This window comes from Tamandua tetradactyla, chromosome 7 (genome assembly GCF_023851605.1).
Source record: "Tamandua tetradactyla isolate mTamTet1 chromosome 7, mTamTet1.pri, whole genome shotgun sequence".
In the NCBI taxonomy this organism is placed as follows: Eukaryota; Metazoa; Chordata; class Mammalia; order Pilosa; family Myrmecophagidae; genus Tamandua; species Tamandua tetradactyla.
In genome coordinates this window covers 24,549,424-24,577,387 of record NC_135333.1, presented here as the reverse complement: position 1 = coordinate 24,577,387, position 27,964 = coordinate 24,549,424, and the positions used below count along the sequence as shown (strand labels likewise).

Genomic DNA, 27,964 nt, shown 5'->3' with positions numbered 1-27,964 from the left:
GCATACGAAGAAAACGTTTGTTAAAAAGATGTCATCTACTTAGATTACAAATAAGGAACCAAGTGTTCAAAATACAGGGAAAAAGTTATTCCTAACAATGAAGCCGAAAACAAAGAGTCCCTCAATCCTGGGATTTTCACACAGTGCTGCTTCCCAGGACCCAGGAAGTTCTACTGGAGAGCCTCAGAAAGAGCTTCGGAGAGGAGGTAGACTATGCAGCAGGGTCCCCACAGCACTAAGCCCAAGGCCCAGTTAAGTCAGACTAGCTCTGCTTTTATTCGTTTTAGAAACTGGGCTCCTGCAAACAATTTCGTTTGAAGAAAGGATGCCAATATATTAAATAAAATTTTAAAAAAAAGGAAAATTCCCTGAGTAAACACAAGCCAGATGACACTGAATAGGTTCTCTCATAATTTTAAAATGTCCTAAATTATTCTGTGAAACTGTTCTATTTATTACATATCTTTCTGTAATAAAAGTCAAGACCGTCATGTTATTTACACTTTATTTTAATCTGATGCAGAACATTCTCAGTAAACAACCTTCATTCAGGGGGGAATGCAAAGGGACAATCAGGAGCCAACAATTCCCAAAAGCTCGTCATGCAGTAATGACCCTTGGACCTTGGGAAGCCATCTCCAAAGCTTTAAATCTATCTGCTGAAAGGCTTCTGTGAGTGCATTTCTCACTATCCCCAATTAGAAAGCAACACTAGAGATCAGCACCCCAAGGAGATGACAGCTGTGGTTTTAAAAAACAAAAAACAAAACTAGCTCAAGAAGTGAGATTACATGTCAATCAATCACATGAATGATAATCGGTTGTCTGTGGGTCGACCCCTGCTGGGTCTGAAGGGAAATCTGTCATTGGGGCCACCTCGCCCTGGCAAGGTGGGGGTAGGTCCCGGAAGTGGGCCAATGGGATCAAAACGTGGTCTGAGTGGAGGGAACTGGGGGGGTATCTCCCCAGGCCCAGGGATGAGTGGGCTGACTGGGTCCCCAACATAAGGAAATATTGGTCGTACATCATATTCACCACCAATAATTCCTGGAGGATAGAGGGGGCTGGCAGGAAAAGGTCTGGGGCAGGAGGGACTGGGATAGTAAGGAAGGGGGTGGGGCAAGGACGGCAGGAACATCACATGCCTCCCTCTCTGAGCATCTTTTCTCTGCTTGTGCCTCTTCCTGTACAGCTGTAGAAAGAAAAAGAGCAATATATGGTGATTTGGATGTCTTCCAAAAATTCTAATCTGCTTTCATTGTATAGATCTATCTACACTTTTCCCACACTGTCTAGGCAGACAAGAATAAGTGCACAGAAAAGAACTTGTACCAGTTTCTAGCTGCATGAATAAGATACTAGCTCTGAATAACAGTGCCAGGTTTATGAATAAGATACTAGCCCTGAATAATAGTGCCAGATGGACTCTGTTCTTTAAACTACATTGCAACTAAGCTAACTGGTGCTAATTTGAAGTAACAAATCCAAAGGAGGGATAACTGAGTGACATTACTTCGAGACAGCAATCTTAGCGCATCTAAAGTCAGTCTATTTTGAAGATGGAAAATTTAAATATATGTTGAAAATGTCATGCCACAAAATATAAGGTTAAAGTACTGAGGAAAGGGGCAGGACTTATATTTCACTTTTTCACCTAAATTATGTCCCTGATGGATCTCAATTTAAACAAAAACAAAAGATGCCTATATTAGAGGATGGGACATATTCCTAAAGAATAATACTGTGTATTTTCCACATATTTGAGAACTTTTGTTGAATTTTATTCTTCTCTATTCCTTCATTCCAAAGAGTTTTTCTCAGACCTATCAATAGTCTTTTATAATAGTTGTGTGCAAATGAAACTCAATTTATTCTTTTCATAGTGTTCTCTTCTAACTAGCTTAACAGCTACAGACTATTTTAGCATGAAGATGATTAACTGCAGCTTTTTTTCAAGGATGAGAATGTTTTATATCAAGCTGAAGCTGAAAAACAATCATTGTTTTAAGATCTTTTCCTGTGTATGTACAGGAAAATATGGACTAAGACAAAGAAAAAGCATGAGGAAATTTTAATATAAGGACACTTAGCAATAAATTTAATGAAAACACTTCATTACATCATAATAAAAGTGGAAATATGTCCTTAATCTATTAATTCACAAGCTATTTCTGTTATAAACGTGAGCCATGATACTTAAAAATACCTACTTCTTTCCAATCTGTGTCCCGAGCTCTGACAGTACTATCTACAAAGGACAAACAAAAAACAAGGATTGAAAAATTCATCATCCAGCCTTATTAAACAGTGGGTTTTTGCTTTTTCCCTAAAGAAACTGAAACTTACTCATTAAGCACAAAAAGAAACATGAATCATTTGTGTAACATACATTTTATCATTTGTACTTTGGTCACAGTTCAGGTCCTTTCTTGATGGTTAACGGAGATCACCACTACTCTGTACTACCATGTAATGGCAATTACCAGGTAATTCCACACAGCAAGTCTCTCGGCAACTACTGAGGAATATCTGGCTGCTCTCTCCCTGCACTAACTGGTTCCACCCCACACCTTTGTCCCTAATTTCATCTGGGTGTGTAAGCTGCTTCTAACTCCATGTCTCATGGGGGACAATCTCCGAGCATCTGTATAACAGCTCACATGCACTACTGGGGGTAAAACTGACTTCAGGTTTTCATCCATATTTGGGTTACATTATGTTCTCCTAACCATATCTGAACAGTTCAACTATCAGAAGTATGTCCATGTTTTAACTTTTTTTATTGAACAATATAACATATATATAAAGCAAAGAAAGAAAAAAGCAGTAGTTTTCAAAGCACTCTTCAACAAGCAGTTACAGAACAGATCCCAGAGTTTGTCATGGGCAGATTTTTCCTTCTAGGTACTCTAGGAACATTGGTGGATAGAAGGAGTATTTAATAGATTTATTTGAAAGATGTGATATGGGGGAAGAGGAACCCTTCAACTTTGTTAAGTCATAAGACAATATAGAAATGAGATAGAGCTTAATTATAATTTAAACCTGGACTTTTACACATAAATAAATGAAAAGGCATTTGTTCCTTTCAGTATCATATGATACTGGCTTTTTCACTGTGAGTTCTCTGATATGTGATGGTTGTTTTGTCTTTTCATTTTGACTGTAATTAGAATTTGTTTTCAAAATAACATTTAAACTTTAGATTCAGGAGCACAATTAAAGTGGAATAAGAACCTTAGGAATCAGGAAGGAAGAAAAGCAACGACCAGACTATTCATACGTTTTACATTTTGAAGTTTTAAAAGAGAAGAGAAAAATATATTTAACAATTCAAATGACTCTACATGATACTCTATTTAAAAAAATAAATCTACCCACTGGACTTTTAGAGTTGCTAACACAGAGTGTTAATATATACAGCACTATCAATAAAACGTTTTTGCTGTGAACCATATAACAAACATTTTACATTGCAACCAAGTATAAATCTATACATACATAACTGGAACAGAAGTTTATTCCTATTTTATAAAACGCATCCTGATTTTTCTAACCAATGTCTTTGGATAGAATGACCTATTAAACTGATTTCATGACCCACCCCAGGGTCCACCCAGTATGAAAAGCACTAATACACAGTAACATACGGGTGGCAGAAAAGATTTTCCATGGTAGAGTGCTCAACCCTGTATCTGGAAATCTCGGAGCACGTGGCAAGCATCATTTATATTTTATAGAAACTCAACCATCTCCAACTTCCACTGTCATGTCTGCTGCAATGACACCAGGTCACCATAATGTGACCGTGCGGAAATAAAGCTACCCTAGCCATAGGCCCCAGGTGAGGAATGTCTTGTCTACTGGTCACAACCTATTAAACCCACTCAAAAATGTTTCTCCTCCACTGAAAAAAAAAAAAAGTGGTAACAATTTTTACTTTTGAAGAACTGATGGGCTTGGGCACCAGCTTAGCCCCAATATATCATTATCCCTATCTAGAAGCAGAATGATGATACCCCCTTTCTGGTTTTCTTCCCAACTTCCTCCAACAATTCCTATAGGAAAAGTCAAACAAGTGTATTTCTAACACATGTTGTGCAAACATCCTAAGGATATTTAGCTTAGCAAGTAAAAGAGTGTCATCAGCATATCACAGCCAGAATTCAAACCTCAGATTTTACTATCCATATAAATTTCCCAGATCCTTGGTCTACTTTTCTTCTTCAGAAACCTTCTTGAGTGGCATTTTTTTTGTATTCTATATGGGGGGGGGGGGGGGCGGTCATTATTTCAGTTCTTCCATGTGAGTAGCCCATTATTGCAAATTCAAATTCATTGAATTTTTTTTGTTTTTGTGTTTGTTTTGCTTGCTTGTTTGTTTTTGGGGGAAGTGCATGGACTGGGAATAGAACTCAGGTCTCCCACATGGCAGATGAGAATTTTACCACTGAACTACCCTTGCATCCATTTCTTGAAAGGCTTTTTAAAAAGAAACGATAATTTCTACGAAAAAACTATGTATACAGAGATACACTATAAATAATAATGTTATCCTTCACCTATTTGCAATTGCTGGGTTCCTCTGTACTATATAGCTACACAGCTATCTGTAATAGTTTATAAGACCCATATGGCATCATTCTTTTTAGTATAAACTTTGAAACCAACTTTTCAATCTGACCCCAATGATGAGAACGTAAACTATCAACAGGTCCTTTCTGGGGGATGTATGTGGGGTATAAATGGGAGAGTTACACAAGCAATGCTAATCCACAGTTATGTGGGCTAAAAAAATGTCTTTTTTAGGATGCGGTGGAAAGAACATTTTTCTCAGTGGACTTTAAGTTCTGACTACAGTAACAGAAAAACAAAATGACTAACACATGTAAAAAATGAAACATGAAATAGACATTCAAGCAAAAGAACAAATATCCTTTGACTTACATATTCAAATCTGAGTTTAATTATAATCAGTTCCTAAGTTATTTCTGGAGGCAGTCTCCAAGATGATACGTAATCTAGACTTTCAGATTTGAATGAATCTTTTACTAGACATGAAAATTTGATTACTATTTAGCCCATAATGTGACTTCAGTATAGCATCAGAAGAACACAGTAAGATCCATCTCAGGCGGGCATTCCAGAGATCCAGAGGGCCAACGAAAACAGGAAAAAGAAAAGGAGACACTCCTTCTTACAGTCAACTTTGAGCAAAACATTTTAATGGAGGAAAGGTGGGACATAACGTGCCTCCCTGTGTGCTCTGCCGTCTCTCTTCCCTTCTGCCCTTAGTATCCACGCTGCAGCCCTAAATCCCCTACTTGAGCACTTTTACCATGTTCTTTCCACCAAAATTAGCTTCTCTCTTTCCCAGTCACAATTCCCATTCCCTCAGGGCAGTTCATTTTAGCTAGATATCAGAATAAGAAAACAATTTGATTAAACTAACTCACAGCAAAATGGGAACTCCTGGCAGCCTCTTAATCTTCCCAAAGATTTTTGCCCAAAAAAGAGGCTTGTTTATTCACATGAATATTTAATTAGGAGATTGTCAAGCTTTATAAAAAGTTAAAGGAAACACTTCAGAGAGTGAGGGAATGCACTTTTCAGTGCCAACACTCAAGTCAACTGGCCTAGCCCTGTGGTTTGCCCCTGGAGGCAGGGATTTTCTCACAACCTCAATTTGTAAAGCTGGAGAGACTAACAGCTCCAGGTCTCCTTGCGGCAGCCATTCATAAAGCAGCCATTACGGCGAGAGTGGTGAGGGGCAGTGGGAGAAGTATTTTAGAAATGCCCTCTCATTTCTAAGCCAAGATACTGAAGATGGTCTATTCAGAGAGAACAGACCTGTTTTACTTTCATTCTCTTACCCTGAAATAATCTACTTATTCTAATGAGCCACTTGAGTTGTGGAAAATACAAAGATGAATGGGGAGGTTTCAGGACACAGGGAAAGGCATATGAAGCTTAGAATCTCTCTAGTCTGCGGCTATTAGTTATAATCACTGACAACTCAAAAAACAAACAAAAAAAGCCCAAAACTAAAGACTTTTGAAAAGCTGAGTAATTAAGACCTTCCCAAGGAAACAGCCCTTTTCTTGTTAACATGTCATTATGGAAATTACCTCGAAAATCCCGCAGATATAAACACCTCCACAGGAGTTGGTCATTTGAAGCAGTAAAGAGGTCACGACAAACTGCAGACAAAGACAGGACAGAACGAATATCCAAAAGCCGAAAGATTCGTAGTTTCAGCTCCAATGGGAGGACGACTAACCCAAACACATCTGGCAGGTTCAGTGCTAAAAGAAAAAAAGTTATAACTGAGTAAAGAGCATCCAGCTTTCACCACATATTCAACAAAATTGCTAACCTGTTCCTTTCTGAAAGAAGTGACAAGTTAGATGATAAGTCTCAGTTACCTAATTGTGCACTATCTACAGATGTTTAATCCCCAGTTGACTATACAACTACCAAATCAGAAAATTCTAAGCCCTTTATCCCCTCCATCATTTTGTATGCACACAAATACTAACACAGATCAAACTTCACCACAGATCACTAATAATTTCTAAATACTAGCCAGTGGCCTTTCTTAGATCAAGCACTATTCAATTCAACACAATTTCTCTATTCACCGACAGAGAATGGATAATTTGTTAGTTTTTATGACTGGTTCCTGACTCTACAATTTAGTAGCTGTATGACTTTGGACAACTGTTATAACCTCTAACTCAATTTTCTAATTTGTGAAATGGGTTAATAATATTACCTGCATCACCGAGTAGCTATGAGAATTAAATGTGTTCATATAGAAACAAAACATTTAACAATATTTGGCACATAGTAAGCAAGACAATATTAGCAATTACTATTATTTGATGTCTAGCAGATTGGAAAAAAGAAGTATATAAATTCAGCAGCAAAGCCAAAAAAGGAAGGAAAAGAAAAAAAAGACAAATGTTAACTTTTTTTTTTATTCTTAGCACTTTTGGAGTATTTCTGATACTATTCTCCATCAGCAAAGACAATCAAAATCCAACAAAACATATTTAAGAGTTTTAAAATTCACATTATTTCCCTTCTTCCAACTAAGGAAGATATTTCTGATAATAATAACCATGGCACCATGCAAGTTAGGACCTAAAATATCATTCATTTCTCTACACTGACAGCAAATAAAAGCCATATATCTAGGGTCCCTGGTCCAGATAAGTCCTAAAATCTAGCCCAGCCTCTCCAAAACATCAGATATTTCCATCTCCCTACCCCATATTAGTGACAGATCCTTCCAATATCAAAAATTTAGAATGGCCATAGCCCAAACAACCCCAAAGAGAGGTATGGAAAGATCAAAGGTGATGGTGGAATTATACATCGAAGATAGGACTTAAAATGAATACGAATGCTGAATCATTAAACTGATATGTCTTTTAGTCTCCAGTATTTTAGAGCGGCTAGAAGTAAAAACCTAAAATTGTGAAATTGTAACCCATGTCAAAGTCTGAAATATGTTCTACAACTAATTGTGGTGTTGTGCTTTCAAATTTATAGCTTTTTTGTAAATATATTATTGTTCACGAAAAAAAGAAGGAAAAAAGTCGATTGTGATGATAAAAAAAGTATTTAAAGCTGCACGGGTGGTTCAGTGGTAGAATGTTCGCCTTTCATGCGTGAGACCCAGGTTTGATTCCCAGACCATGCACCCAAAATAAAAAGAAAAAAAAAAGTGTTTAAGCCCTCTAGCCTCCTATGTTCTGGAACAGCTAGAACAAAAATATGAAAGGATCGTATGGTAGCCCATGACAATCTCTGGGATCTGTCCTGCAATCACTTGTTGAAGAGTACTTTGAAAACCATTGCTTTTTTATTTTTTTGCATTGTATTTATGTTATACTATACAAGAAAAAAAAAGGTAAAAAAGGAAAAAGCCACATATCTATTTGTATATTTGTATGAGTCAGAAACAAGTTACTAGCTAAAGGACTGTGATACACTGTATTACGACTAACAATTAATATCTGCCAACCCTATGAATTCTACTTCTTCATCCCACTACTTATAAGGCTTAGCCATTTTTTTTTTACTTTTTTTGTCCAATGAAACTGAGTACAAGGGACATATATCATCTCTGTGCAAAGCTTTCAGAATCAACACATCAGGTCTCTGCCTGCTCTCTACTCTGTCCCAAGGATAGCATATCCTGGATAGGGCTACTTCTTCAGCCAAAACTAACCCACACATGTGCATGAATGAGAAATAAATGCTTGCTCTTTAAGTTGTTACTGGGATTCTTAAGGTTTTATTTTTTTTAACTACAGCACAAATTAGAGAGAGCTCATACAGTAATCCTGAATGAATTATAAACAGTACTGCATTTCAGTTTCATCATCTACAAAATGAGTATACACAAAATCTACTTCAAAATTGTTAGCATTAAATGACAATGCATGTGAAATATCCAACAAAGTACCCAGCACAGAGCCACAACAAATGTGGGTTAAAGAAAAAGAAAAAAAAAGACCCTATTTACCGACTAAGTGTCATTTATATATTACTGAACATCTTTTACAGCTTTTTTATGGGCTGGACCCTATGCTAGAACATGAGAATACAAAAGTGAAAATAAGACACATGCCTTACTTTCAAGGTATTCAGAACCTTAGATGGAAAGAAATCATAACAATTATGATACCTTGGGAAAAAGGCTATAATAAAGGTATGTACAAAAAGCTATGAAAGGAATCTTGGGTTTGTTCATATGAAACTTAATCCTGCAAAGGATAAGCTAAGCCTACTTAAAATTAGGCCTAAGAGTCATCCCCAAGAGACCCTCTTCTGTTGCTCAGAAGTGGCCTCTCTCTCGGGCCGACAGAGCAAGCAAACTCACTGCCCTCCCCCTCTCTACGTGGGACATAACTCCCAGGGGTGTGGACCTTCCTGGCAACGTGGGACAGAAAGGTTGGAATGAGCTGGGACTCAGCATCAAGGGATTGAGAAAATCTTCTCAAACAAAAGGGGGAAGAGCGAAATAAGACAAAACAAAGTGTCAATGGCTGAGAGATTCCAGAGTCAAGAGGTTATCCTGGAGGTTATTCTTGCACATTAAATAGACATCACCTGTTTAGTTAAGGTGTAATGGAGAGGCTGGAGGGAACTGCCTAAAAATGTGGAGCTGTGCTCCAGTGGCCATGTTTCTTGAAGATAATTGTATGATGATATGGCTCTCGCAGTGTGACTGTGTGGCTGTGAAAGCCTTGTGTCTGATGCTCCTTTTGTCTACCATCAAGGACAAGTAAAACATATGGATTAAAAATAAATAACAGGGGAACAAATGTTAAAATAAATTTAGTAGATTGAAATGCTGGTGATCGGTGAAGGGAAGGGTAAGGGGTATAGTATGCATGAATTTTTTTCTGTTTTCTTTTTATTGCTTTTCTGAATTGAGGCAGATGTTCTAAGAAATGATTATGATGATGAATATACAACTATGTGATCATAGTGTGAGTTATTGATTATATAACAAGAATGGAATGATCATATGATAAGAAAGTTCGTTTTGTATGTGATTATGTATCATAAATAAAAAATAAATTAAAACAAAATCTTAATTAAAAAAAAAAAAAGCTATGGAAGGGCGGTGCAACGGTGGCTCAGTGGCAGAATTCTCACCTGCCATGCCAGACACCCGGGTTCAATTCCTGGTGCCTGCCCATGAGAAAAAAAAGAGCTATGGAAATACATGATGAAGTAAATAGCATTTAAGGAATTAACATTTAAGCTTAGTCTTAAAAGAACAGAATTTTACTAGGAGAAGGGGTAGGTCAGGTATCATAAAGTCACCAAGCATACTAAGTAAACTTATTATTTCAGCAAGCCATTCACCCTGTGCTATAATTTATCACCTCACCTTGTCGAGCAAAAGCCAAAAGAGGATACACCAGCTGGTCTTTGATGAGGCGGGAGAGCTTCTGAAGATCTTTGTACATCTCAGCTACATTTTCCACTGGAATTTTTTTTTTTATGAAAAAAACAGAACACAAAATCAAGTGGAAAAACTTGAAATGGTACCCTCTACTTCTGCCAACCAACCAAATTACTAAAGAAATTCTCACAAATAGCAACTTATATATAAACATAAGTGAAAGTTCCTAACAGAAGGGAAGATAAAGTAAACAATTATGATAAAACAGAATCTTGGACCAAGTTAAAAACCCATGATATCAAATAAATAGACGAAAAAATGATCTAAAAAGGTTTCTCGGGGCCAATAATGGCAAAAAGGTTCAGAAACACTGGTTTAGTCTGGCTTTAATATTCAATACAGCTAATGCCCAAGTTTTGATTCTATGCCTAAGTAGAGACCATTACAAATATGTGTTCTGGTATCTCCTTTTCCTCTCAGATTTGGTTAGTATAAATCAAAGTCTCCAAGGGCCTAATCTCCCCTAGGAACTAACAAGAGTAAGTCTCTAGACCTTCAAAGCAAAGGTCCAGATTTAGTCAGTGTTCCCTTAAAAGACACTGCTGCAAATGTCATCTCTCCACTGTTCTGTACCACATCTAATCTGGATCTTAAAACCCTCCTCATAAGTTTATTCTCAGGATTAAGTGAGAAATAATGTATATTATAAAGGCACATGTCCAACACATAATAAACACTCAAAAGATGTTACGTCCCTCTCCACCCGCCTCTTTCTCTTTGACCACCTATCTGCCTCTCACAGCTCGAGTTTCATAGAAAAACAGTAAGGAAAATTTGGTCTTCTTTGCATCTATTAATAATTTTATAAAATATAAGCAAACTACGCCTAGAATGCAAACTTTGGGTAAAGTTCCAATACTGCATCAAATAACAACCAACTTTATATGGGTCTAGCAAACATTTCAAACGCAGTTCTTCCTTCATTAATCTTCACTACTGAAATTGCATTGTACTGTTTCCACAATACACAGAACCTCTCCATACTGGTAACATTCAATGCTAGAAAGATCCCTAAAGATTAATACAGAAACTATGAAGCATTATCCAGAGAGTAATGAATTATATACTAGGGTCATTTCATATTGGCCCTATTTTGTATTTATTGGCAGCATAAATACAAAATAACTCAGCACACTACGACTCAAAGAAAAACAAGAAACAACCTCCCCATATTATAATCAAAACCTTTGCACTCTTAAAAGAAAAAAAGACAACACTATACTGAATTTGTTTTAACCTCATTTAGAAATGCTGAGTTCTCTGAACATCTTTTAGTGTTTTTAAAGTGACCCTCTCAAAGCTTTAACCAACAGTGAAAGCCATCAAGGGTTTTATCACCTGGTTCATCTTTGCAAATAAAAGATTCTGGCAGCAGCTGCAATCTTCTCACACTTCTGATCTCACTGTTGATTTTTAGTGTAACTGTAAATGAGAGAACGAAAGATGAAAAAATGTTGTCACATCAACTGCCTTCATTTTTTAGCACAGGCTTGCATTTCTTTGCCCCCGAAATACTAAAGAGACTTTATATAAAACAAACTGCTGTATGCCTGTTTCCTTCCCTCAGAGCAAGGTCAAAAGTGTAAACCTGCCAGTGCATGAAGTAAAATTCCTCTAAAACACCTCCTTTCAAAACTACAGTAAGCATCTTTATAGCAAATCCACTAAGTATTACCAACAGCAGGTTATTAGTAACTGAGAGATATGCAACAAGGTTAATAGGAGTCAGTTAAATACAATAAAATCATTATTTCTAACAAGGTTACTAAAAACTCCATTTATTTTTTATTTAACCCATGGCAATGAGCCTTGCCTTGTTCATTACAAGATTCCTGCTAGTTTTCACAGCCTCATCTCTCACTAGACCCAAATGACCGATATTCTTGACATCACCAGAGGGTTCAATTTTAATCATTTATACAAAGGCGCACTTCATCTCATTTCATGAAAGAGCCAGTGATGTGCTTATGCACATGTGCACTGAGCAGGATGCCTTGTGTGAAGGAAAAAGGTCCAAGAACACACTACTTCTTTTCAAAGAATCAAGCCTGGAATGGCTGTCTGCCATGCAAGTCTGCAAGCAGCTGATTTTCCAAGAATAGTAAAGGAACAAAATATCAGAAGCTAAGAAATCCAGAACACTCAGTAGCTATTCTCTTTATATTAAGTATCCTGAAACTAATAGAGATTACTATACAAGTCTTGTTAAAGTGCTTTTATAATAAGATATTGAGGTAAAAAATACATCTTCACATTTACTATTTGCAAGTTGTGACATGATGGAGCAGAATGATGAGATGAAGGCAGAAAGTGTTACAATCAATGTATACAAATACACAACTAAAAGCTACATTTGTTAATTGTGACAAATTGTTGAAGAGACATTGCTAGGTCCTGGTGCCATCCATTATATAGTTATATCCTGACAAATGTGGAGTACCACTAAAGCTGTTAAAGGTGAAACTATGAGACTTTAAATAAGATTTCTAAGAATTTGGCAATTAAAAGGAAAAAGCAGAAATTATAAGACAGGAGACCTTTCATTTCAAAGATCAAGACAGCTTAAATCAGTAGCTTTCAAAATTAATTTTAGCAGAAAAAAATCATGTTGCTGCTTGAGGTAGTGAACAGAGATCCCATCTTAGCAAAAACTAAGTGTCTGCAGAACACACTGAAAATCACTAACCTAAGGCACATCAGACTGCCTTTGCTACATACAGTGAGCTGTACTGAAAACAAAGCAAAACAAAAATGCAATCATCCCAATCTCACCATACTATGTTGTTTAGCTAAAAGAATGAACCTCAAAAATCAAAACAAAAGTGAAAAGCATTAGTCACTCAAATACTCAAATGAATATCCAGAATGAGACTATTCCATAGACAACTGGTAGGCAGTCCGAGCCTCTGAGTTGTATCTGAGCCAAAACAAAATGCAAAAACAAAATGTACTTCTATCCTGATGAAATTTCTTAATGCGCAAAAAGGAATTCTTTCTGGGCAGGGGTTTGGACACAAAAAAAAAGGCACACTAAGACCTCAGAAACATCAGCAGTGTTTCCAAGCATTTCTGTTCAAAGAGATGCCAAACTGGATAAAAAGTGAGCCCCAGGTTCCTCAAAAAAACTAAACATAAAATTATCATACAACCCAGCAATTCTACTCCTAGGTATACACCCAAGAGAAATGAAAACATATGTCTACACAAAAACTTATACATGAACGTTATTTACAGCATTACTACCAAAAGGTGGAAACAACTCAAATGTCCACTGAGAGATGAAAGGATAAACAAATTGGGTATATACATATACATTCAGATATAAAAGGGAATGAAGTATTGACACATGCAACAATTTGGATGAACCTCAAGCCAGAAACAAAACTGTCATGTGTATGATTCCCTTCGTATGAAATATCCAAAATATACAGAACTATAGATACAGAAAGCAGGTTGCTAGGTGATGAGGCATGGGAGTAGAGAGTGATTACATAATGAGTATGGGAGGGTTCTTCACGGGTGATGAAAAGGTTTGAAACTAGAGAGAAACGGTGGTTGCGCACCATTGGGAATGCACTAAATATCACTGAAGTGTACACTTTAAATGGATTACTGTATGTCATGTGAACTAACCTCAAAATTTTTTTTAAAAGTTACCCCCAGCTCAATCTCACCATATTTCAGCTCAAGATCTAGGTTTACAAAACAAAACAAAGCACCACCCAGAGGCATACAGAACAAATACTCTTCAAAGAGTTCATGTGTAATACTTGTCTCCTATCTATTATCACATTACTCCCAATTGAAAGCTTCTATCTATGGTTTTTGTCCATAACAACTTCCCCCCTGGGGCAAAAAAATTACAAGCTGAAGATATTAAAAAAAATACAGCTACCCCAAGAGTGAAGGCAGCTGGCCCCAACATCAGCTCCATATTCTATAATCTTTCAGGTACTGTGTTATCAGTAGTCTACAGATTAAATAAATAAAGATCCATAACTATGTCACGCTAGCCAATCATGAAGTGGCTATAAAACAACAGGAGAGAAACATTTAAGAGTTATAAACTAAAGAACATGACTGCATTCCAGTACCATTTATGACCATCAGGGTTCCCAAAGGCACACAGGTGAGAGCAGCAGAGCCGCCGTCACAGAGGGGATGTGTGTACTGCAGCTTATACACACCGCCCCGTTTCCACTTCTCTGGCATGGACACTGCTTTGGCTTCGGTCCCCTGGGGAATGAAGTGAAAGGGGAACAAATTATGAAGAAAGGTGTTACTCTCAAAAAGATTAGAAAGTCAAGAGGTCCCTAACTTATCCAGAAATAGCATTCCATACAGTCCCCTTAAAAAAATTTCAATGAATCATTTCTCTCTTTTATTCCCTAATACTCTGTTTCTGTTCCTAATGTTACAAACTTCTATGTTACACAATATAATACAGCATAATCTTTTTCTTTCTCTCTCTCTCCCACTATGGACTCCATGTGGACAAGGACTACCTTATCTTTATACCGTGATTTCCAGCTCAATGTGTGGCATGCTGCGGGTGGTTACTGAATGGATTATGCTCTATCTTTGTTACTCACAGAATGGCCCACAGATCAGAAGTTTGGGTATCACGTGAAAATATACAAAATCTCAGGCTCCATCCCTGACTTACTAAATCACAATCTGCATTTCAATAAGATTCATGGGTATTTGTATGCACATTAAAGTTTCAGAAACTCTACTCTGCATGTTCTCCTTTGTGGAGCACTATTATCTATCTGTCCTAGAACGTAACCAATACAGTAACGGTTTGTATAACTGTCTCTCTCTCCTACCCCCAGACTATGAACAAATTGAGAACAGTCATCTCCCTCCACCCCCCAATCTATGAGCAACCTGAGGACAGGAACAAAACCCTGTACCTGACACTGGTAGATACCTATCAAATGGATATTGAATGAATAAATGAATGAGTGAATGATTGAAGGCAAGCAAAGAACAATCCCCCTCCCTAGTTGAATCTTAAGTTACTAGTGTTTCATCGAGCCTTAACATAAGCAAGAAAAAAATCCGAATGGGCCAGCTGTGTAGTCTTGCCCAATCCACACCCATTAACCATACTTCAGTGACACATATCTTTGATCTTTCCTACCACAGTTGTCATCACCCTAGCATACTAATTAAAAACTGACAAAAAAAAAAATGAAAGAAGGGAACATTTACTATGCACCTATTATATGCACATAAGCTATGACAAGCACTTTACATTCAATACCCACCCCACTTAATCAGGAAACCTAGAACACCACAACATCCTGATGACGTTCACTGATACCCTTTCACAATGGGAGACTTACACCCTAACAAGATGTTTATTTCTTCTCCAGTACTTACCTGGGGTATATAACCCGACTCCAACATGAGAAGATGGACCAATACTATTAAGGCATCCTTGGCATTGGAACAGTCAGCTGAATGATACAAGGTCTCCAATGAATGGGGCACCTGTCCATCCACTGCCTCACTGCAGAGCATTGGTTCTGAGGGACAGAAACCTGGGCCCTCTTCCAAATCCACATCTTGAGTTGACTCCGCTTCAAAATCTTGAATAGGCCCTGACTGAAAAGGGTCCGAAAAGCAATGATTTCATTAAGTAGACTTTTATTTTTATACAACATATTTTGTATCCTAAAATGAACATGATAGGGTTTAGAAGCAGAAGACATTTTAAGAGAGCCCTCATAAATAAGTGAGCTTGCAATATGTTCCTTCTTCCTGAACTCCTCATCTCCTAATTATTCTTCCGTTTACCTTACTAACTCCCTTCCCCAATCTGTTCAGTCTTCAAAGTTCCACAGCATCTAAGTATCTCTAAAATCTACCCCTTCCTCTCTACCGGCAGTGCCTTGCTTCAGACTGATTATTCATCTCCTGACTTACAACAATAGCCTACCTACAAGTATCCCTGCCTCCATGTTCTTGTCTTAAATAATTCCACCCAGTGCTGCCAGAGTTTTTTGAGAATTAAGAATCTAATCGTGCTCTGTGTCCCAGCCTAAAACTCATTAGTATTTCCCCAATGCAGACGGCACCATTTCTGTAAATTATGCCTTGTAATATGGCCCTAACTGCTCTTAGAAAAAGAGGGGTCCATAAACAAATAAGTTTGGAAAATGCTACATACAACAGCGACCTAACCTTACTCTTCATATTCACAAAATCACTATTAGCATTATAAAAGACGTGAGAAGTCCAGTTAAAAAAAACACTTAGCCAAGAAACATTACCTTCCTTTCTCAACACTTAGTATTTCTATAACATTTATAATCTTTTGAAACAAGTTTCACATGGAAGATACTCTGAGAAATGCAGGTCTACAAAATAAAGCCCAAGCTCCTAAACTCCTCTGCACACAGGGCTCTTTCATCATCTGATCCCTGCATCAAGTTTACTTTCTGCCAGCCCCCTTCCCTCCATGCTCCAGTATCCCCACCTACCTCTTCAGCAGAGGTAATAGAGACTACCACTCTGCCTTGCAAAGGCTTTTATTGCCCTTTCTTATTGCACTTGATCACACTGTCCTGTAATTTTCTGCTTACACATTACATCCCACCCGGTCTGCAGGCTTAGAAAGTACAAGACTACATGCCATCCATCTTTGTAATCTCAGAACAGTACCTGCCACACAGTGGGTACTCAGTAAATGCTTATTTCAACAAGTAATATCTTATAATTTCATGACGTTTTTTCTTTTAAAAGTATTTTCTTATTCAATCCTTACAACAATTCTATAAAATAGGCAAGGCAGAGAAAGTTGCCTTTTTATGGATAACTGTGGCTCTAAAAAATTAAATAACTCAAATCAAAGTTGCAGCTAATATAAATTTTGAATGAACCCGTATCTCTAGACTTGCAGCTCAGGGCTCTTTTAGACACAATATATAGTTTCAATAAGACTATGTTACTTATATTGATTTTGCTCAGTAAGTTTGTTTCCTAGGCATGTGCTCAACTCAATGTGAAACATGAGCTTCTTTTTAAGTTCCTATTTCCCATCAAAGAAGTGGTAGAGGAAATTAAAATTACGAAGTAAAAGACTCGCGGAACGGAAAGATGATAGTTAGATGAAAGACAGACACCAGAGATGATAGCTGTTCTTCAAAAATCCCTGAGGATCTAAACTCTCACAGCTTATAAAGTGATCCAAGTTCACTTTTAAAATCTATAGGCCCATGATAATGCATACTACCTAAAAAGGAGGTATGGCGCAAAAGCATTTCCATCATATTTTTTGAAAAAATAGAAACCACTGCATTAAAAACTACTTACACAGCTAGAAGGTAAAATCTGAGAGGACCGTATGGTAGCCCATGACAAATTCTGGGATCTGTCCTGTAACTACTTGTTGAAGAGTACTTCGAAAACTATTGCTTTTTTATTTCTTTGCTTTGTATATATGTTATACTATACAATAAAAAAGTTAAAAAAAAAAAAACACTTAGAACATAACTAAATTATGAGGCATACAGGCTCTTGTTTCTTTGTCTATTATGCCTAACTTTAGGCCACTTACTACTTATAGACAGCTGCTTGGCAAAGATTATATGTGGACAAAATAAAAAAGGATTAACCTAAACTGATTATCAAGGAGGGTAATGTCAGAATCCTCCAGCGGGCTTGTCAAACCTCATCCCTACTCTGTGAGAGCCACTGACAATCTCTGAGCCATTCTCTGATATGAATATTCATCATTCCTTACATGTGTGGGAATGAGAAAAGAAAAATGTTGAGCTGCACCTCTCTAAACAGGTCATTTTGCCACACATCATCTGGGAAAGATTGAAACAAGTGACTAATTTAGAGCTAACATTAGGGCCTGATACCAAGTTACTCCTGTTTCTTATTAAAGACTCAACAGGTACTGGGTGAATTCCTAAATACAAGAAAGGTTAACCTACATTTAATTGCAAGGATAAAGTTTTCCTCCTCATGTTTCAAGTTTTACCCATCTAGTTTCCTTTCCTAATGTTCCATTCTTCTACATTTAATTAACAGATAATACTATTTCAAGTGTGTACAGCATTATTTATGAGATTTCAAGCTCAATTTCCACACTGCTTTACAGTCACCCTCCTCATTTCCCAGATTATCCCTATGAGACAGAAACACACAATAATTTCTAAAAAAAAAAGAAATTACAGAAATATTTTGAGCTTTATTTATTATTTGCTTAACCTCTCTGAATACTATTACTAGCAATAAATTAAAATCCATGTATCTGGACATATATAATTTTCACCATTTACCAATCTGTCAAAAAGTGTTTTTAATACCTTCTCTACTTAATAAGATGGCCAGATACTCATATACACATTAAAGTATGAGAAACTCTACTCTTGGTATTCTCTGTGAATCTCTAGCATCCTGTACGTGCATATAAGCATCATGAATGTGTATAAATGTTTAAGCTCACAAAAAAATTAAGCTGTGGTGAAAAGTGACCACACAAAACAATTAACAAGATGACACATGCGTTGGTATTTTGAAATTAATAATTAATATTAACCAATATTAATTAACCATTAAAAGTAATAATTTAATTGAGCATGGGGTTATATGCACAACTGTGTGATGATATTGTGACCAGTGATTATATACTTTGGATGGCTCCTGTGGTGTGTGAATATAGCTCAATAAAACCGCATTTAAAAAAAGTAATAACCTGCTATATACATGAACTTAAAGAGGTCCTTACAAAGCAATAAAGACGATCATTACAAGAAATTAATGAAAATGACTGGGCTAGAGTTGACAAAAGCCTTGGAAGATGGGTAGAAATACAGCTATGAAAGGGAGGAAAGGCAGTGAGTTCCAGGCTGGGTGAACACAAAAGCAAAGGCATGGAGTACTCACTAGGCTGTGTGTGAGCATACACCTGAGCCTGTGCATAGGGAAAATGATAAGGCGTCTGGTCAACTGGAGATGATAGCTTGTAGGAAAGAAGAGCAGATAATGGCCCTGGAGAGGCTGGGTGGGATAAATTTTCGCAAAGCCTTGAAAACCAGACAGAAAGTGATAGGGAACATTTTCCTCCTCTGTAAAATGAAAAGGTTTGACTAGAGGTTTTTGGTCTTTTACAGTTCAGAAATTATGAGCACAGGTATGTCTATAGATATACCTGTTTAGACTAAAGAGCAAGGGACCAACATCATAAAAACATATAGGAGAAAGCTGAACCTAGAAGGTAGAATGGAATATAGAGACACTGGAAGCCTGAAATGGAAAAGAAAAATTGACAGAGTTTCTTAATGTGCTGGACATAAGGAAAGAATCAAAAATTACTCCAAGGTTTTAGGCTCAGGAAAATAGGAGTGCCACTGAAAGTAAAAGGTAGCTAGCTAGCTTAGGAAGAAGAGAACAACTGATTCTCAAATTTCAAACTTACATTGGTCATAGAGAGTCTGAGGTACAATTTTAAAAATCTAGTGTAACGTCCTATGATCATTCAGAAATAGTTGTAGTTGAAATGAATATACACTCTATTGATGATGATTATCCTGACTGATAAAGAATTCAACTGAAATGTTCAAGCTGATTTATCAACTACCTTATTTCATGTCTCGGTCTTTGATACCCACCATATTGTCGTCATTCCAGACATCGGACTGGGCTGCCTGTCCTTGGAATGAATCATTCAGCTGTTCATCTTGTGTGCCGGCCTGGTCGGAACTGGCAGCCAAAGAAGGTGGGTCATTACTCTGAAGTGAGGAATGCTCTGAATCTGTGGATGAAGGTAAGTTAGGTGCTGGAATGGCATCTTCAAGAATCAAACATATCAAGTCCCCAGAAACAATCCCATATGAAGCCAAAGTCTCTTCATCTCCAGTGAGGCCATCCTTGTTGTTCAACGTAATTGCAAACCGGGTATCAGAACTGCCAAGAAAGATGGATAGGGACAGTAAGAGTTACCTGTTCTTATTACCCTCAATAATAAATATATTTAAACACATACAAGATACACGGTATGACCCTGTAAGTAACAACAACAAAGCAATAAAAAAAAAAGGGTGGGAGAGGCCAAAATTGTGAGAAATTTATGAAAATTATTTTTTATCATCAAATACCTAGGTTGTGGATTTCTAATGGCTAAAACTCTAGGCTGGGGAATAGGACATAAGAATTTTCTGCCACTAATCCATACTTTCATCGATTCTAAGATGCATACTTTTTCACTTTCTGGCATCCTTGACATTGAGCATTTCTTAAAATCAATGGTCTATCAATTTAATCGGCAGCATTTTTTCTTAGTGTTAGATAAAATAATGTGCAATTTATGATTAATGGCAACTTAGAGTCAATGAAATATGGCCTTTTTATGATATTGTGAACCACTGATTTACACTTTGGATAATTATATGGAACGTGAATATATAATATATATTAATAAACATAAAAGTAAAAAATAAAAAACTTTCCATATATTAAGTATAGTCATTTTAAAATCTTTGATTATGCCAATATCTGGACTCTCTTAGATCTGTTTCTAATGTATATACTTTCTAATATTTGTTGTTATGTTGTCTCTTCTCCCCATAGCCCTGTAAGATTGTCAAAATCACTACTCAACTTTCAGCCATTTCTTTTTAAGAATCTTCAAAAATCCCAGGGAAAGGAACACCAAAACTGTGGCTTAGCCTCTGTATTTCTGTCTTCCCCCTGATCAAATGTTAAAATGAGTTTTAAAATGATTTTGTTTACGATTTTAACTGGATTTTATTGTTCTTGAGAGGACTATTAGTCTGGATTGCCTAATAAACTATCAAAAGTGGATGGAGGGTGGGCCACGGTGGCTCAGCAGGCAGAGTTTTCGCCTGCCATGCCAGAGACCAGGTTCAATTCACGGTGCCTGACCATGCAAAAAAAAAAACAGTGGATGGATAGTTATCATTTTGTTTTATTTGTTTTGCTTTAATGTTCTCCAATACTGTAAGAAAAGCTTCGTGAGTGCAGGGACTATGTTTGCCATGCTTGCTCTTTTAACCCCAGTACTTAAAACATGGCAGAGAATTAGTAAGTGTTCAATAAATACCTGTAGAATGAAAAAGTGAATCCTGATAAAGAATACTTGTAGACCAAAAAGGGGAAAAGAAATGCAACAAGACAAGGTGTCAGTGACTAAGAGAGTTCTAATACAGTCAAGAGGCTATTCTGAAGGCTCCTCTCATGCAAGCTTCACATAGATAATACTAATTGCCACCTCTAGCCAAACCCCAACCAATACCATTCCTGTTAACCCTAAAGAACACTGAGGACTCTATCTGAGATTATCCACAATTTTCATGCACTAAGATTACTTTCCAAAAACCTATAACCTCCATAGCGTTCTTAGGACAGTTAAGTCCTGAAACCCAGAGGGGCCAGCTTTCCCCAGAACATCAAGAAGTTCCATCCTCCTATCCCACACTGTTGATACCCCTTTCCAACATGAAAAAGTTAGAATTAGCATAGGTCAAATACTCCTAAAGATTGGGTGAAGGATCAAAGGAGATGGAGGAGTTATAACAGAAAATAAAGGATTTAACAAATGAATATGACTGCTAAATCATTATACTGGTATTTCTTTTCGTCTCCACTGTTTTGGAGCAGCTAAAGGAGAAACCTGAAAGTGTGGAACTACTGACCTATAACAATTTGTTACAATATACTTCTAAATTTTTTGTTCTTTTGCATATATGTTATATTTCACAATAAAAAATGTTAAAAAAAAAAAGGTCAAGGCTACTGTACTACAGTTCAAAAGTTTCAGGTATTTCCTTTTAGCTATTAGAATACACTAGAAACTAAAAAGGAATAGCTGTGTAATGCATAAGAATAACCTGAGAATAACCTCTCAAGTCCATCTGAAATCTCTTAGCCACTGAAACTTTATCTTGTTTCATTTCTTTTCTCCCTTTTGGTCAAATAGGCTTTTTAAATCCCACAATGCCAAGGCAAAGTTCATCCTGGGGAGTCATATCACACACTGCCAGGGAGACTTACACCCTTGGGAGTCATGTTCCATGTAGGGGGCAGGGCGGTGAGTTTATCTGCAGAGTTGGCCTGGAGAAAGAGACCACATTTGAGTAACAAAAGAGGTTCTCTGGGGGTGACTCTTAGGTATAATTATAAGACAGCTTAGTTTCTCCTTTGCATTAAAGGCAAGCTTCATAAATGCAAGCTCCAAGATCAAGGGCTTGGCTTATTGGGAGTCCCTAATGCTTGCAAGAATTTCTGGAATTCTCCAGGTGGAGAAGATTAAAACTTCCATATTTTTCCCCAGTCCCTCAAGGGGGCTTTGTAAACACTTCTTAAATTTTTTTTTTTTTTTTTTGCCCAAATTACTCTGGGATGTATTGGGGAATTACATTAACTGATACAAAATAACAAGATCTCATTACCTATCAAGGGTCCATGTAATTATAGTGTTTGAATAGACTTCTTATAGAAGTCATATCTATTTTTGAGAGTAACTGTTATTTCTAAATTCTGAGATGCTTATCTCTTTGTGTATAACTTGGTAGTTCCCTGGAACTTTGGGTATCTGTGTGACACCTGAGACTCAGAGTTAGAGTTCTGCAGCCCTGAAAGTCAGCATTACACCATACAACAACTGTTAAAGAAGATGAAAAAGAGATCAGACTTTACTTAGAGATATAAATGAACCTAATCTGGTTAGGACTAAGGTAAATCAGTTTATAGGGTAAAAAATGATATTGACTGTGTTTTAAAACTTCAGATTCTTAGTGAAACTGAAGGAAGGGATGTTTATTTGGTAGAAAATTTGTATTTTCTGTACTGCACTCTCTAAGTTAACTTGTATGGTCAGTCTATTCAAATATGGCCTTTTTAAAATGTAAACCATATCATACCATTCCTCTGCTTAAAATGCTCCAATGGCTTCTAATTTTAGTGGGAATAGGACAGGCCTCCAAAGCCCTGTGTGATTTGATCCCTACCCAATTCTTACCTCATCTAGTGCCAAACATCCATCCTCTCACTCATTGTCCTCCATTCACATGAGCTTTCTATCTGTTCCTCAAAACAGAAAAAGCCTCATGGTAGACAGTGGGCCTCTGCTTTTGTTTTTCCAGCTCTCCAAACAACTGGCTTTTTCTCATCATTCAGGTCATCCTCAAATGTTGCATCTCCAGGGATGCCTTCCACCCAGTTTCTATCACCATTCCATTCGCCTGTTTTAGTTTTATTGTAATACCACTATATGAAAACACATGTTTGTTGTCTGTCTTTTCTATTTCACCACTAGAAAATGTTCCATAAAATCAGAAGCTTATCTAACTGAACACTGTTATTTTCAGCACTTGGCAAATAGTAGGTGTTTTTCAAGTTTTCATGTTATAAATGTAACCATCAAAAGCCAATTGGGAAGATCTTGATGAGAATGAAATCTGGGATGCCTTTTCAGTGACCTTACAGGGCAGTTAGCATACTTTCTTTTTTTTGGGGGGGGGGGGGGTGCATGGTCCAGAAATCAAACCCGCGTCTCCCACATGGGAAGAAAGCATTCTACCACTGAATCTTCCGTGCACCCAGCATACTTTCATTTCAAAATACGAGACCTATGAGCTAAGTGAATATTCTTAAATCAAAACAGGTGTGTGCAGATGACTGGGTACAAAATCACCCCCACTACTGATGGCAGGTACAGGTCCTCTTTTCTACTGATGATGAGTTATGATGTCTTTCATATGGAAGACAGTACAAATTCAAAAACCCACTGCTAAATAACCTAAGAGCTCAAATAAGCCTGAAGCAACAAACTCTCCATCCTCTGTGCATCACGATTATCTGACCTTGTGAGTATAACCATCGTCTCATCATACAGAGGTGATAATTAACAAAAAGTGTAAAACATTTTATAAGACTGTTATAGCCAATAATACCTCTTTCATTAAGTTTTTGAGAGGTTAACAAAGGATGAAGTTCTTTGAAAATCCTATTCTGTTTTTTCTTTCTTACAATGCAGCATATTTTCAAAAGTGCTCAAAATAATTCATTTTTCTTCCACACACAAACATACTTCTTCTTACCAATTAAAAGTGTATTTTGTAGAGAAAGTACTAGAAGTTTACTAGTTATTAGCAAAAAGTTAGCAACTTACTAAGCTTATTATTTACTAGCAGTGTGAGTAGAAACTACCACTGCTTCTCAGAAAACAAGCAGCTCTGCTGCTGTTTTCAAAATGCTTTGATAAACAAAATGTTCAGAATCTGCCAGCTGCCCAGAAAAACAACATCCCAACTTTGGCAGAGAAAAGAAAAACACCTCATGAACTGTTCGTGTTTATGGATCATTTGTCACAACAAAAGTTTTTTAACAGTATCTAGTACAATGCATGTTCAAACATCTAGTCTCTATTCATAGAAAAGGTAAAGCACTTAAGAAATATGCCAGCCTTCCCTGCCCCCTTGAAAAAAGAAAAAGCTATTCCTGAAGTAATATGTAGTTTTCCAGGGAGAGGGTTAAAAATGATTCTGTTTTCTGAAATGGTGCATAGACAGGAACAAAAAATAATTTTAGTTTAACATTTCAAAAGTTAAACAGGCAATGAAACTAGAAACTCCAGACTTTTTCAAGATATTTTATGACAATTTCGGATCCCTTTGCTCTGTGAAGACACTTTTTAAAAAATAACACCTGCCATTTGTACATGCTTTAACACTGCTCGTTTATTATAAAATGAACATACTTTCCAAAAAATGAATTTACTTTCACAAGTTGCAGTTTAAACTGTTTCCTGTCAACCAGCCTCAATTGTGAAAACAAACCTGAAAGAGAAACTAACTTAGGCTCTCGGGTAGATTCATATTGAATTTCACATCCTTTCAAGATTGCCCTACCTACTTAAAAGAAATATCTATACATACTTATGAAAATACCTTAAAAAGAAAAGTTCATTGTGAAAATTTATGGTAATGACAGGAGGAACCAAAATACTTAGGTTTAATACCAAGAAATAACAACAGACACGTCACTTACCATAATGCTCAAAGTTATTACCATACCTCCTCATTTTTTTTACTTTGGAGAAAACCAGGCTTACTTTTAATCTAATAATGTCTTAATCTGAAGAATGAAAGAGTGAGGAGTTCATAATAGGGCCTAACTTTAATGAATTCCCTAAAAATAAACTAGAAGCTTAAAAAAGTCTTAGGAAATAAGCCGCTTCAATGAAATTAACATAAAAGTTTTCTTTTTTTTTTTTGAATAATTCACCTAAAAAGCCCCCAGGTAATATTTTTTTAAAATGTTTAGCAAACTCATAAATTTCAAATTCACCGGCTCAATATTCGAAAAGAAGCCTCCTTACTTTGTCCCTCTATTACCAGATGATTGCCAAAAAAAATACCTCTGAAAACAAAATAGCAACCCTATAAATTAGTACCAAAATCTCTCTACTTCACTGTTGGAAAACTGAAACTCTGCAGGGTCATCCTAAGGCCAAAGTTCACCTCTGTTTTAGCAAACAAGCAAAATCTCCCCCAGGAAAATTAAACGATTTGTAACAAGCTTGCACGCTGAACTTTCTAAAACTGCAGTGGATAAGTGAAAATGCTCACCGACGTAGCTGCCACACAGATGCTCAACCTACTCTTAAAAATAATTATTACGGCTTTTACAGCTGCAGTACAGATAACAGGTGAATTATGATAGAGGGCAGATTTTTGACTTCTACTAGTATTCTTCCCAAAAGTTTATCACTGAAACACCCAACAGCTGAAGAAACTGAATTTAAACGCCCTATAGTATGGACAGGTTAACCCAACCCAAACTCAGAATTTCCAACTTTAAATGCAAACATCGTGTGCATTTTCCATTCTATCCTAGCCATGGCTTCGTTTACTTTAAAGACGGAATCGATTTCCTTACCCTGGAGGGGATCCGAGCCGCCGGCAGGCTGAGCCATGAGCTCCTGGAGCCGGGACCCCCCGCCCGCAGTAGCCCCGGCGTCCCGCTCACTACTCCTCTAGCGAACTCCCGCCCTGGTCCCGGGCCCTTCCTCGGCGAACTTGCCCCGGCCTCGGCGCGTCACAGACCCAGATGCGCCTAAGCACGACCACGCCCCCGGAGAGCGGACACTAACGTGACCGCCCCTGACGGCTGAGCACCTTAGAGGAGCACTCAGCGGCGCCCAGCAACCGCAAGGAGCACGGGCGGTCTAGAGCGCAACGCGCGCGGACTCTCCCCCCAAAAAATACCCAAGTACACTTTCCCCGCAGTACACACCCGTATCGCAGCCGGCCCTCCGCCCCCGACTCGCCCCCGCGTACCTGTACCCCAAAGTGGGCAGCAGGGCCTGGCTTAGGTGCGCGCGCAGCTGCCCCAGCGTCGGCTCTGCATCCGGGATCTCCAGCGGCCACGTCCGCCTCTGAAGCCGGACCCGCAGCCTCATGGCGGCGGCCGAAGGCCTGGTGGGGCTCAACTCGAAGGCGCTGATGGTGGCGTCAGACGGGCCGAACAGCTCCCGTCCCGCGCAGCGGCCCCGGACGGTGACTTCCGGAGCTGTGGGGGTGCTGAGGCGTAACGGAAAGAAAACTCCGCAAGGGCGGACGCCCCGCCTCTCCATAGGGCGCCCCCTGGAGACAACCCCGAGAGCCGGCAGCTGGCGGCCAGCGGCCAGCGGCCAGCGCCCAGCTCCGCGGTTCCGGGACTCCCGATCGGTGACTCGGCGCGCAAGGGCGCAACCCTGGAGGAGCACACTGCGCAAGCGCCCAGATTGCGACAAGGCGCTGGGATCTAGGCTTGTTAGTTTACGTGGCTTTTTTCGATTCCTTTCAGAAGTGCCTAGAAAAACAGTGCTGAAAATGATGCTGTGGACATTGTAACGTGCCACTTCCCAAGGACGTGTGTACCAGTTTTTACCTCCTTTCCTGCGTGGTGAACTATCAGGTCTTCCACGCCCAGTTGCAGTGGCACCTTCCGAAAAGCCGTATAGCGAAACCAGGTAGCGACCTCCTCTTGTGGGTCCGCAGCGCTGAAGAATTAAATGGTATAACGTTATGTCAAAGCCCTGTCATTTTTGGTCTCCCCAGTAACTGCTGTATCGCGCTGTTTATTTCCTTAGAATTTATCATCTGGAATTCTCTTTTAATTTGCTAATTTCTGTATTGGCGTTTTCCCACACAAGAACATGAGTTTTGTGGATCGAGGACCGAGTTTGTTTTGTTTACCGCCTAGTGTTGACCTTAGCATATGTTATACCATAAATGAATATCTTAAAAATAAATACTGTGTAGGCCCTGTTGTATAATGTCCTTCTGACCCTGCACCCACAGTTGGGAAGGCAGAAGAGTTTACGGCAGGTCCCTGCTCTCACCAAATAGAAAACAAATGTTATAGTGCATATAACAAATGCAATAGTGGAAGTAAGTACAAGATACAGAAGTGGTTAACTGGAACTTAAGGCGTTAGCAAGTGTATTTAAATTGTATTTTAAAGTATAAATGGGAACTTTCCAAGAGTCTGCAAGCAATGGTGTATACAAAAAGATGCAAAAAAAAAAAAGCCAAATAGCAGGCATATTCAGGGTAGCTGTAAGAAGTTCGATATTACAGCGCTTAAGATTCATGGGGTAACTTTCCTCTCTAATTAAGAAAGAAAAAAATAAAACGAAAAAACTAACTGGAAATGAATTACCAAAGGGAAATGGCTAAATATGATATATCTATGATAAAATGCTGTACAGACACAAAAAGGAATAGGGTAAATTGGTAAAATTATTATTCACTATTATAAGATGTGCATGATAAATAGTGCAAAGACAAATAAAAAAATTGCAGCTGGAGGATAAAACATAGGACGTATACACAGTGAACCCTGTGGTGGATGACGTCTGTGATTAATAATTAAAAGTATAAAAATATTCTTTCATATTTCATAAGGGTCAATAATAGTGGGATATCAGGGGTATGAGATTTTTTTTCT

The 27,964-nt window shown here is 37.9% G+C and overlaps 2 protein-coding genes across 4 annotated transcripts in view; one reads left to right on the top strand and one right to left on the bottom strand.

Annotated features, from left to right (window-relative positions):
* Window positions 1–491: 491 nt before the first annotated feature.
* FBXO7 (F-box protein 7) lies at window positions 492–26,675 on the bottom strand. Of its 3 annotated transcripts, XM_077168641.1 has the most exons (10): window positions 26,311–26,675; window positions 19,621–19,915; window positions 15,377–15,601; window positions 14,083–14,224; window positions 11,327–11,410; window positions 9,914–10,009; window positions 6,129–6,305; window positions 2,211–2,248; window positions 1,146–1,192; window positions 492–741 (listed from the first exon to the last, which is right to left on the bottom strand). In XM_077168641.1, exons 1-10 carry the CDS (start codon window positions 26,604–26,606, stop codon window positions 699–701), a joined length of 1,443 nt encoding a protein of 480 aa, XP_077024756.1. In that variant the 5' UTR covers window positions 26,607–26,675; the 3' UTR covers window positions 492–698. The 3 variants fall into 3 exon arrangements, with proteins under 3 accessions (XP_077024756.1, XP_077024754.1, XP_077024757.1); XM_077168639.1 differs by having other exon boundaries at window positions 492–1,192; XM_077168642.1 differs by lacking the exon at window positions 26,311–26,675 and adding an exon at window positions 25,910–26,076 and having other exon boundaries at window positions 492–1,192; window positions 19,621–19,763.
* The window catches only part of BPIFC (BPI fold containing family C), a 62,646-nt gene continuing 60,794 nt past the window's right edge, over window positions 26,113–27,964 (top strand). Inside the window, exon 1 of the mRNA XM_077168644.1 lies at window positions 26,113–26,984. The gene's annotated coding sequence lies outside the window, so the exon portion shown is untranslated. The remainder of the gene's footprint in view (window positions 26,985–27,964) is intronic.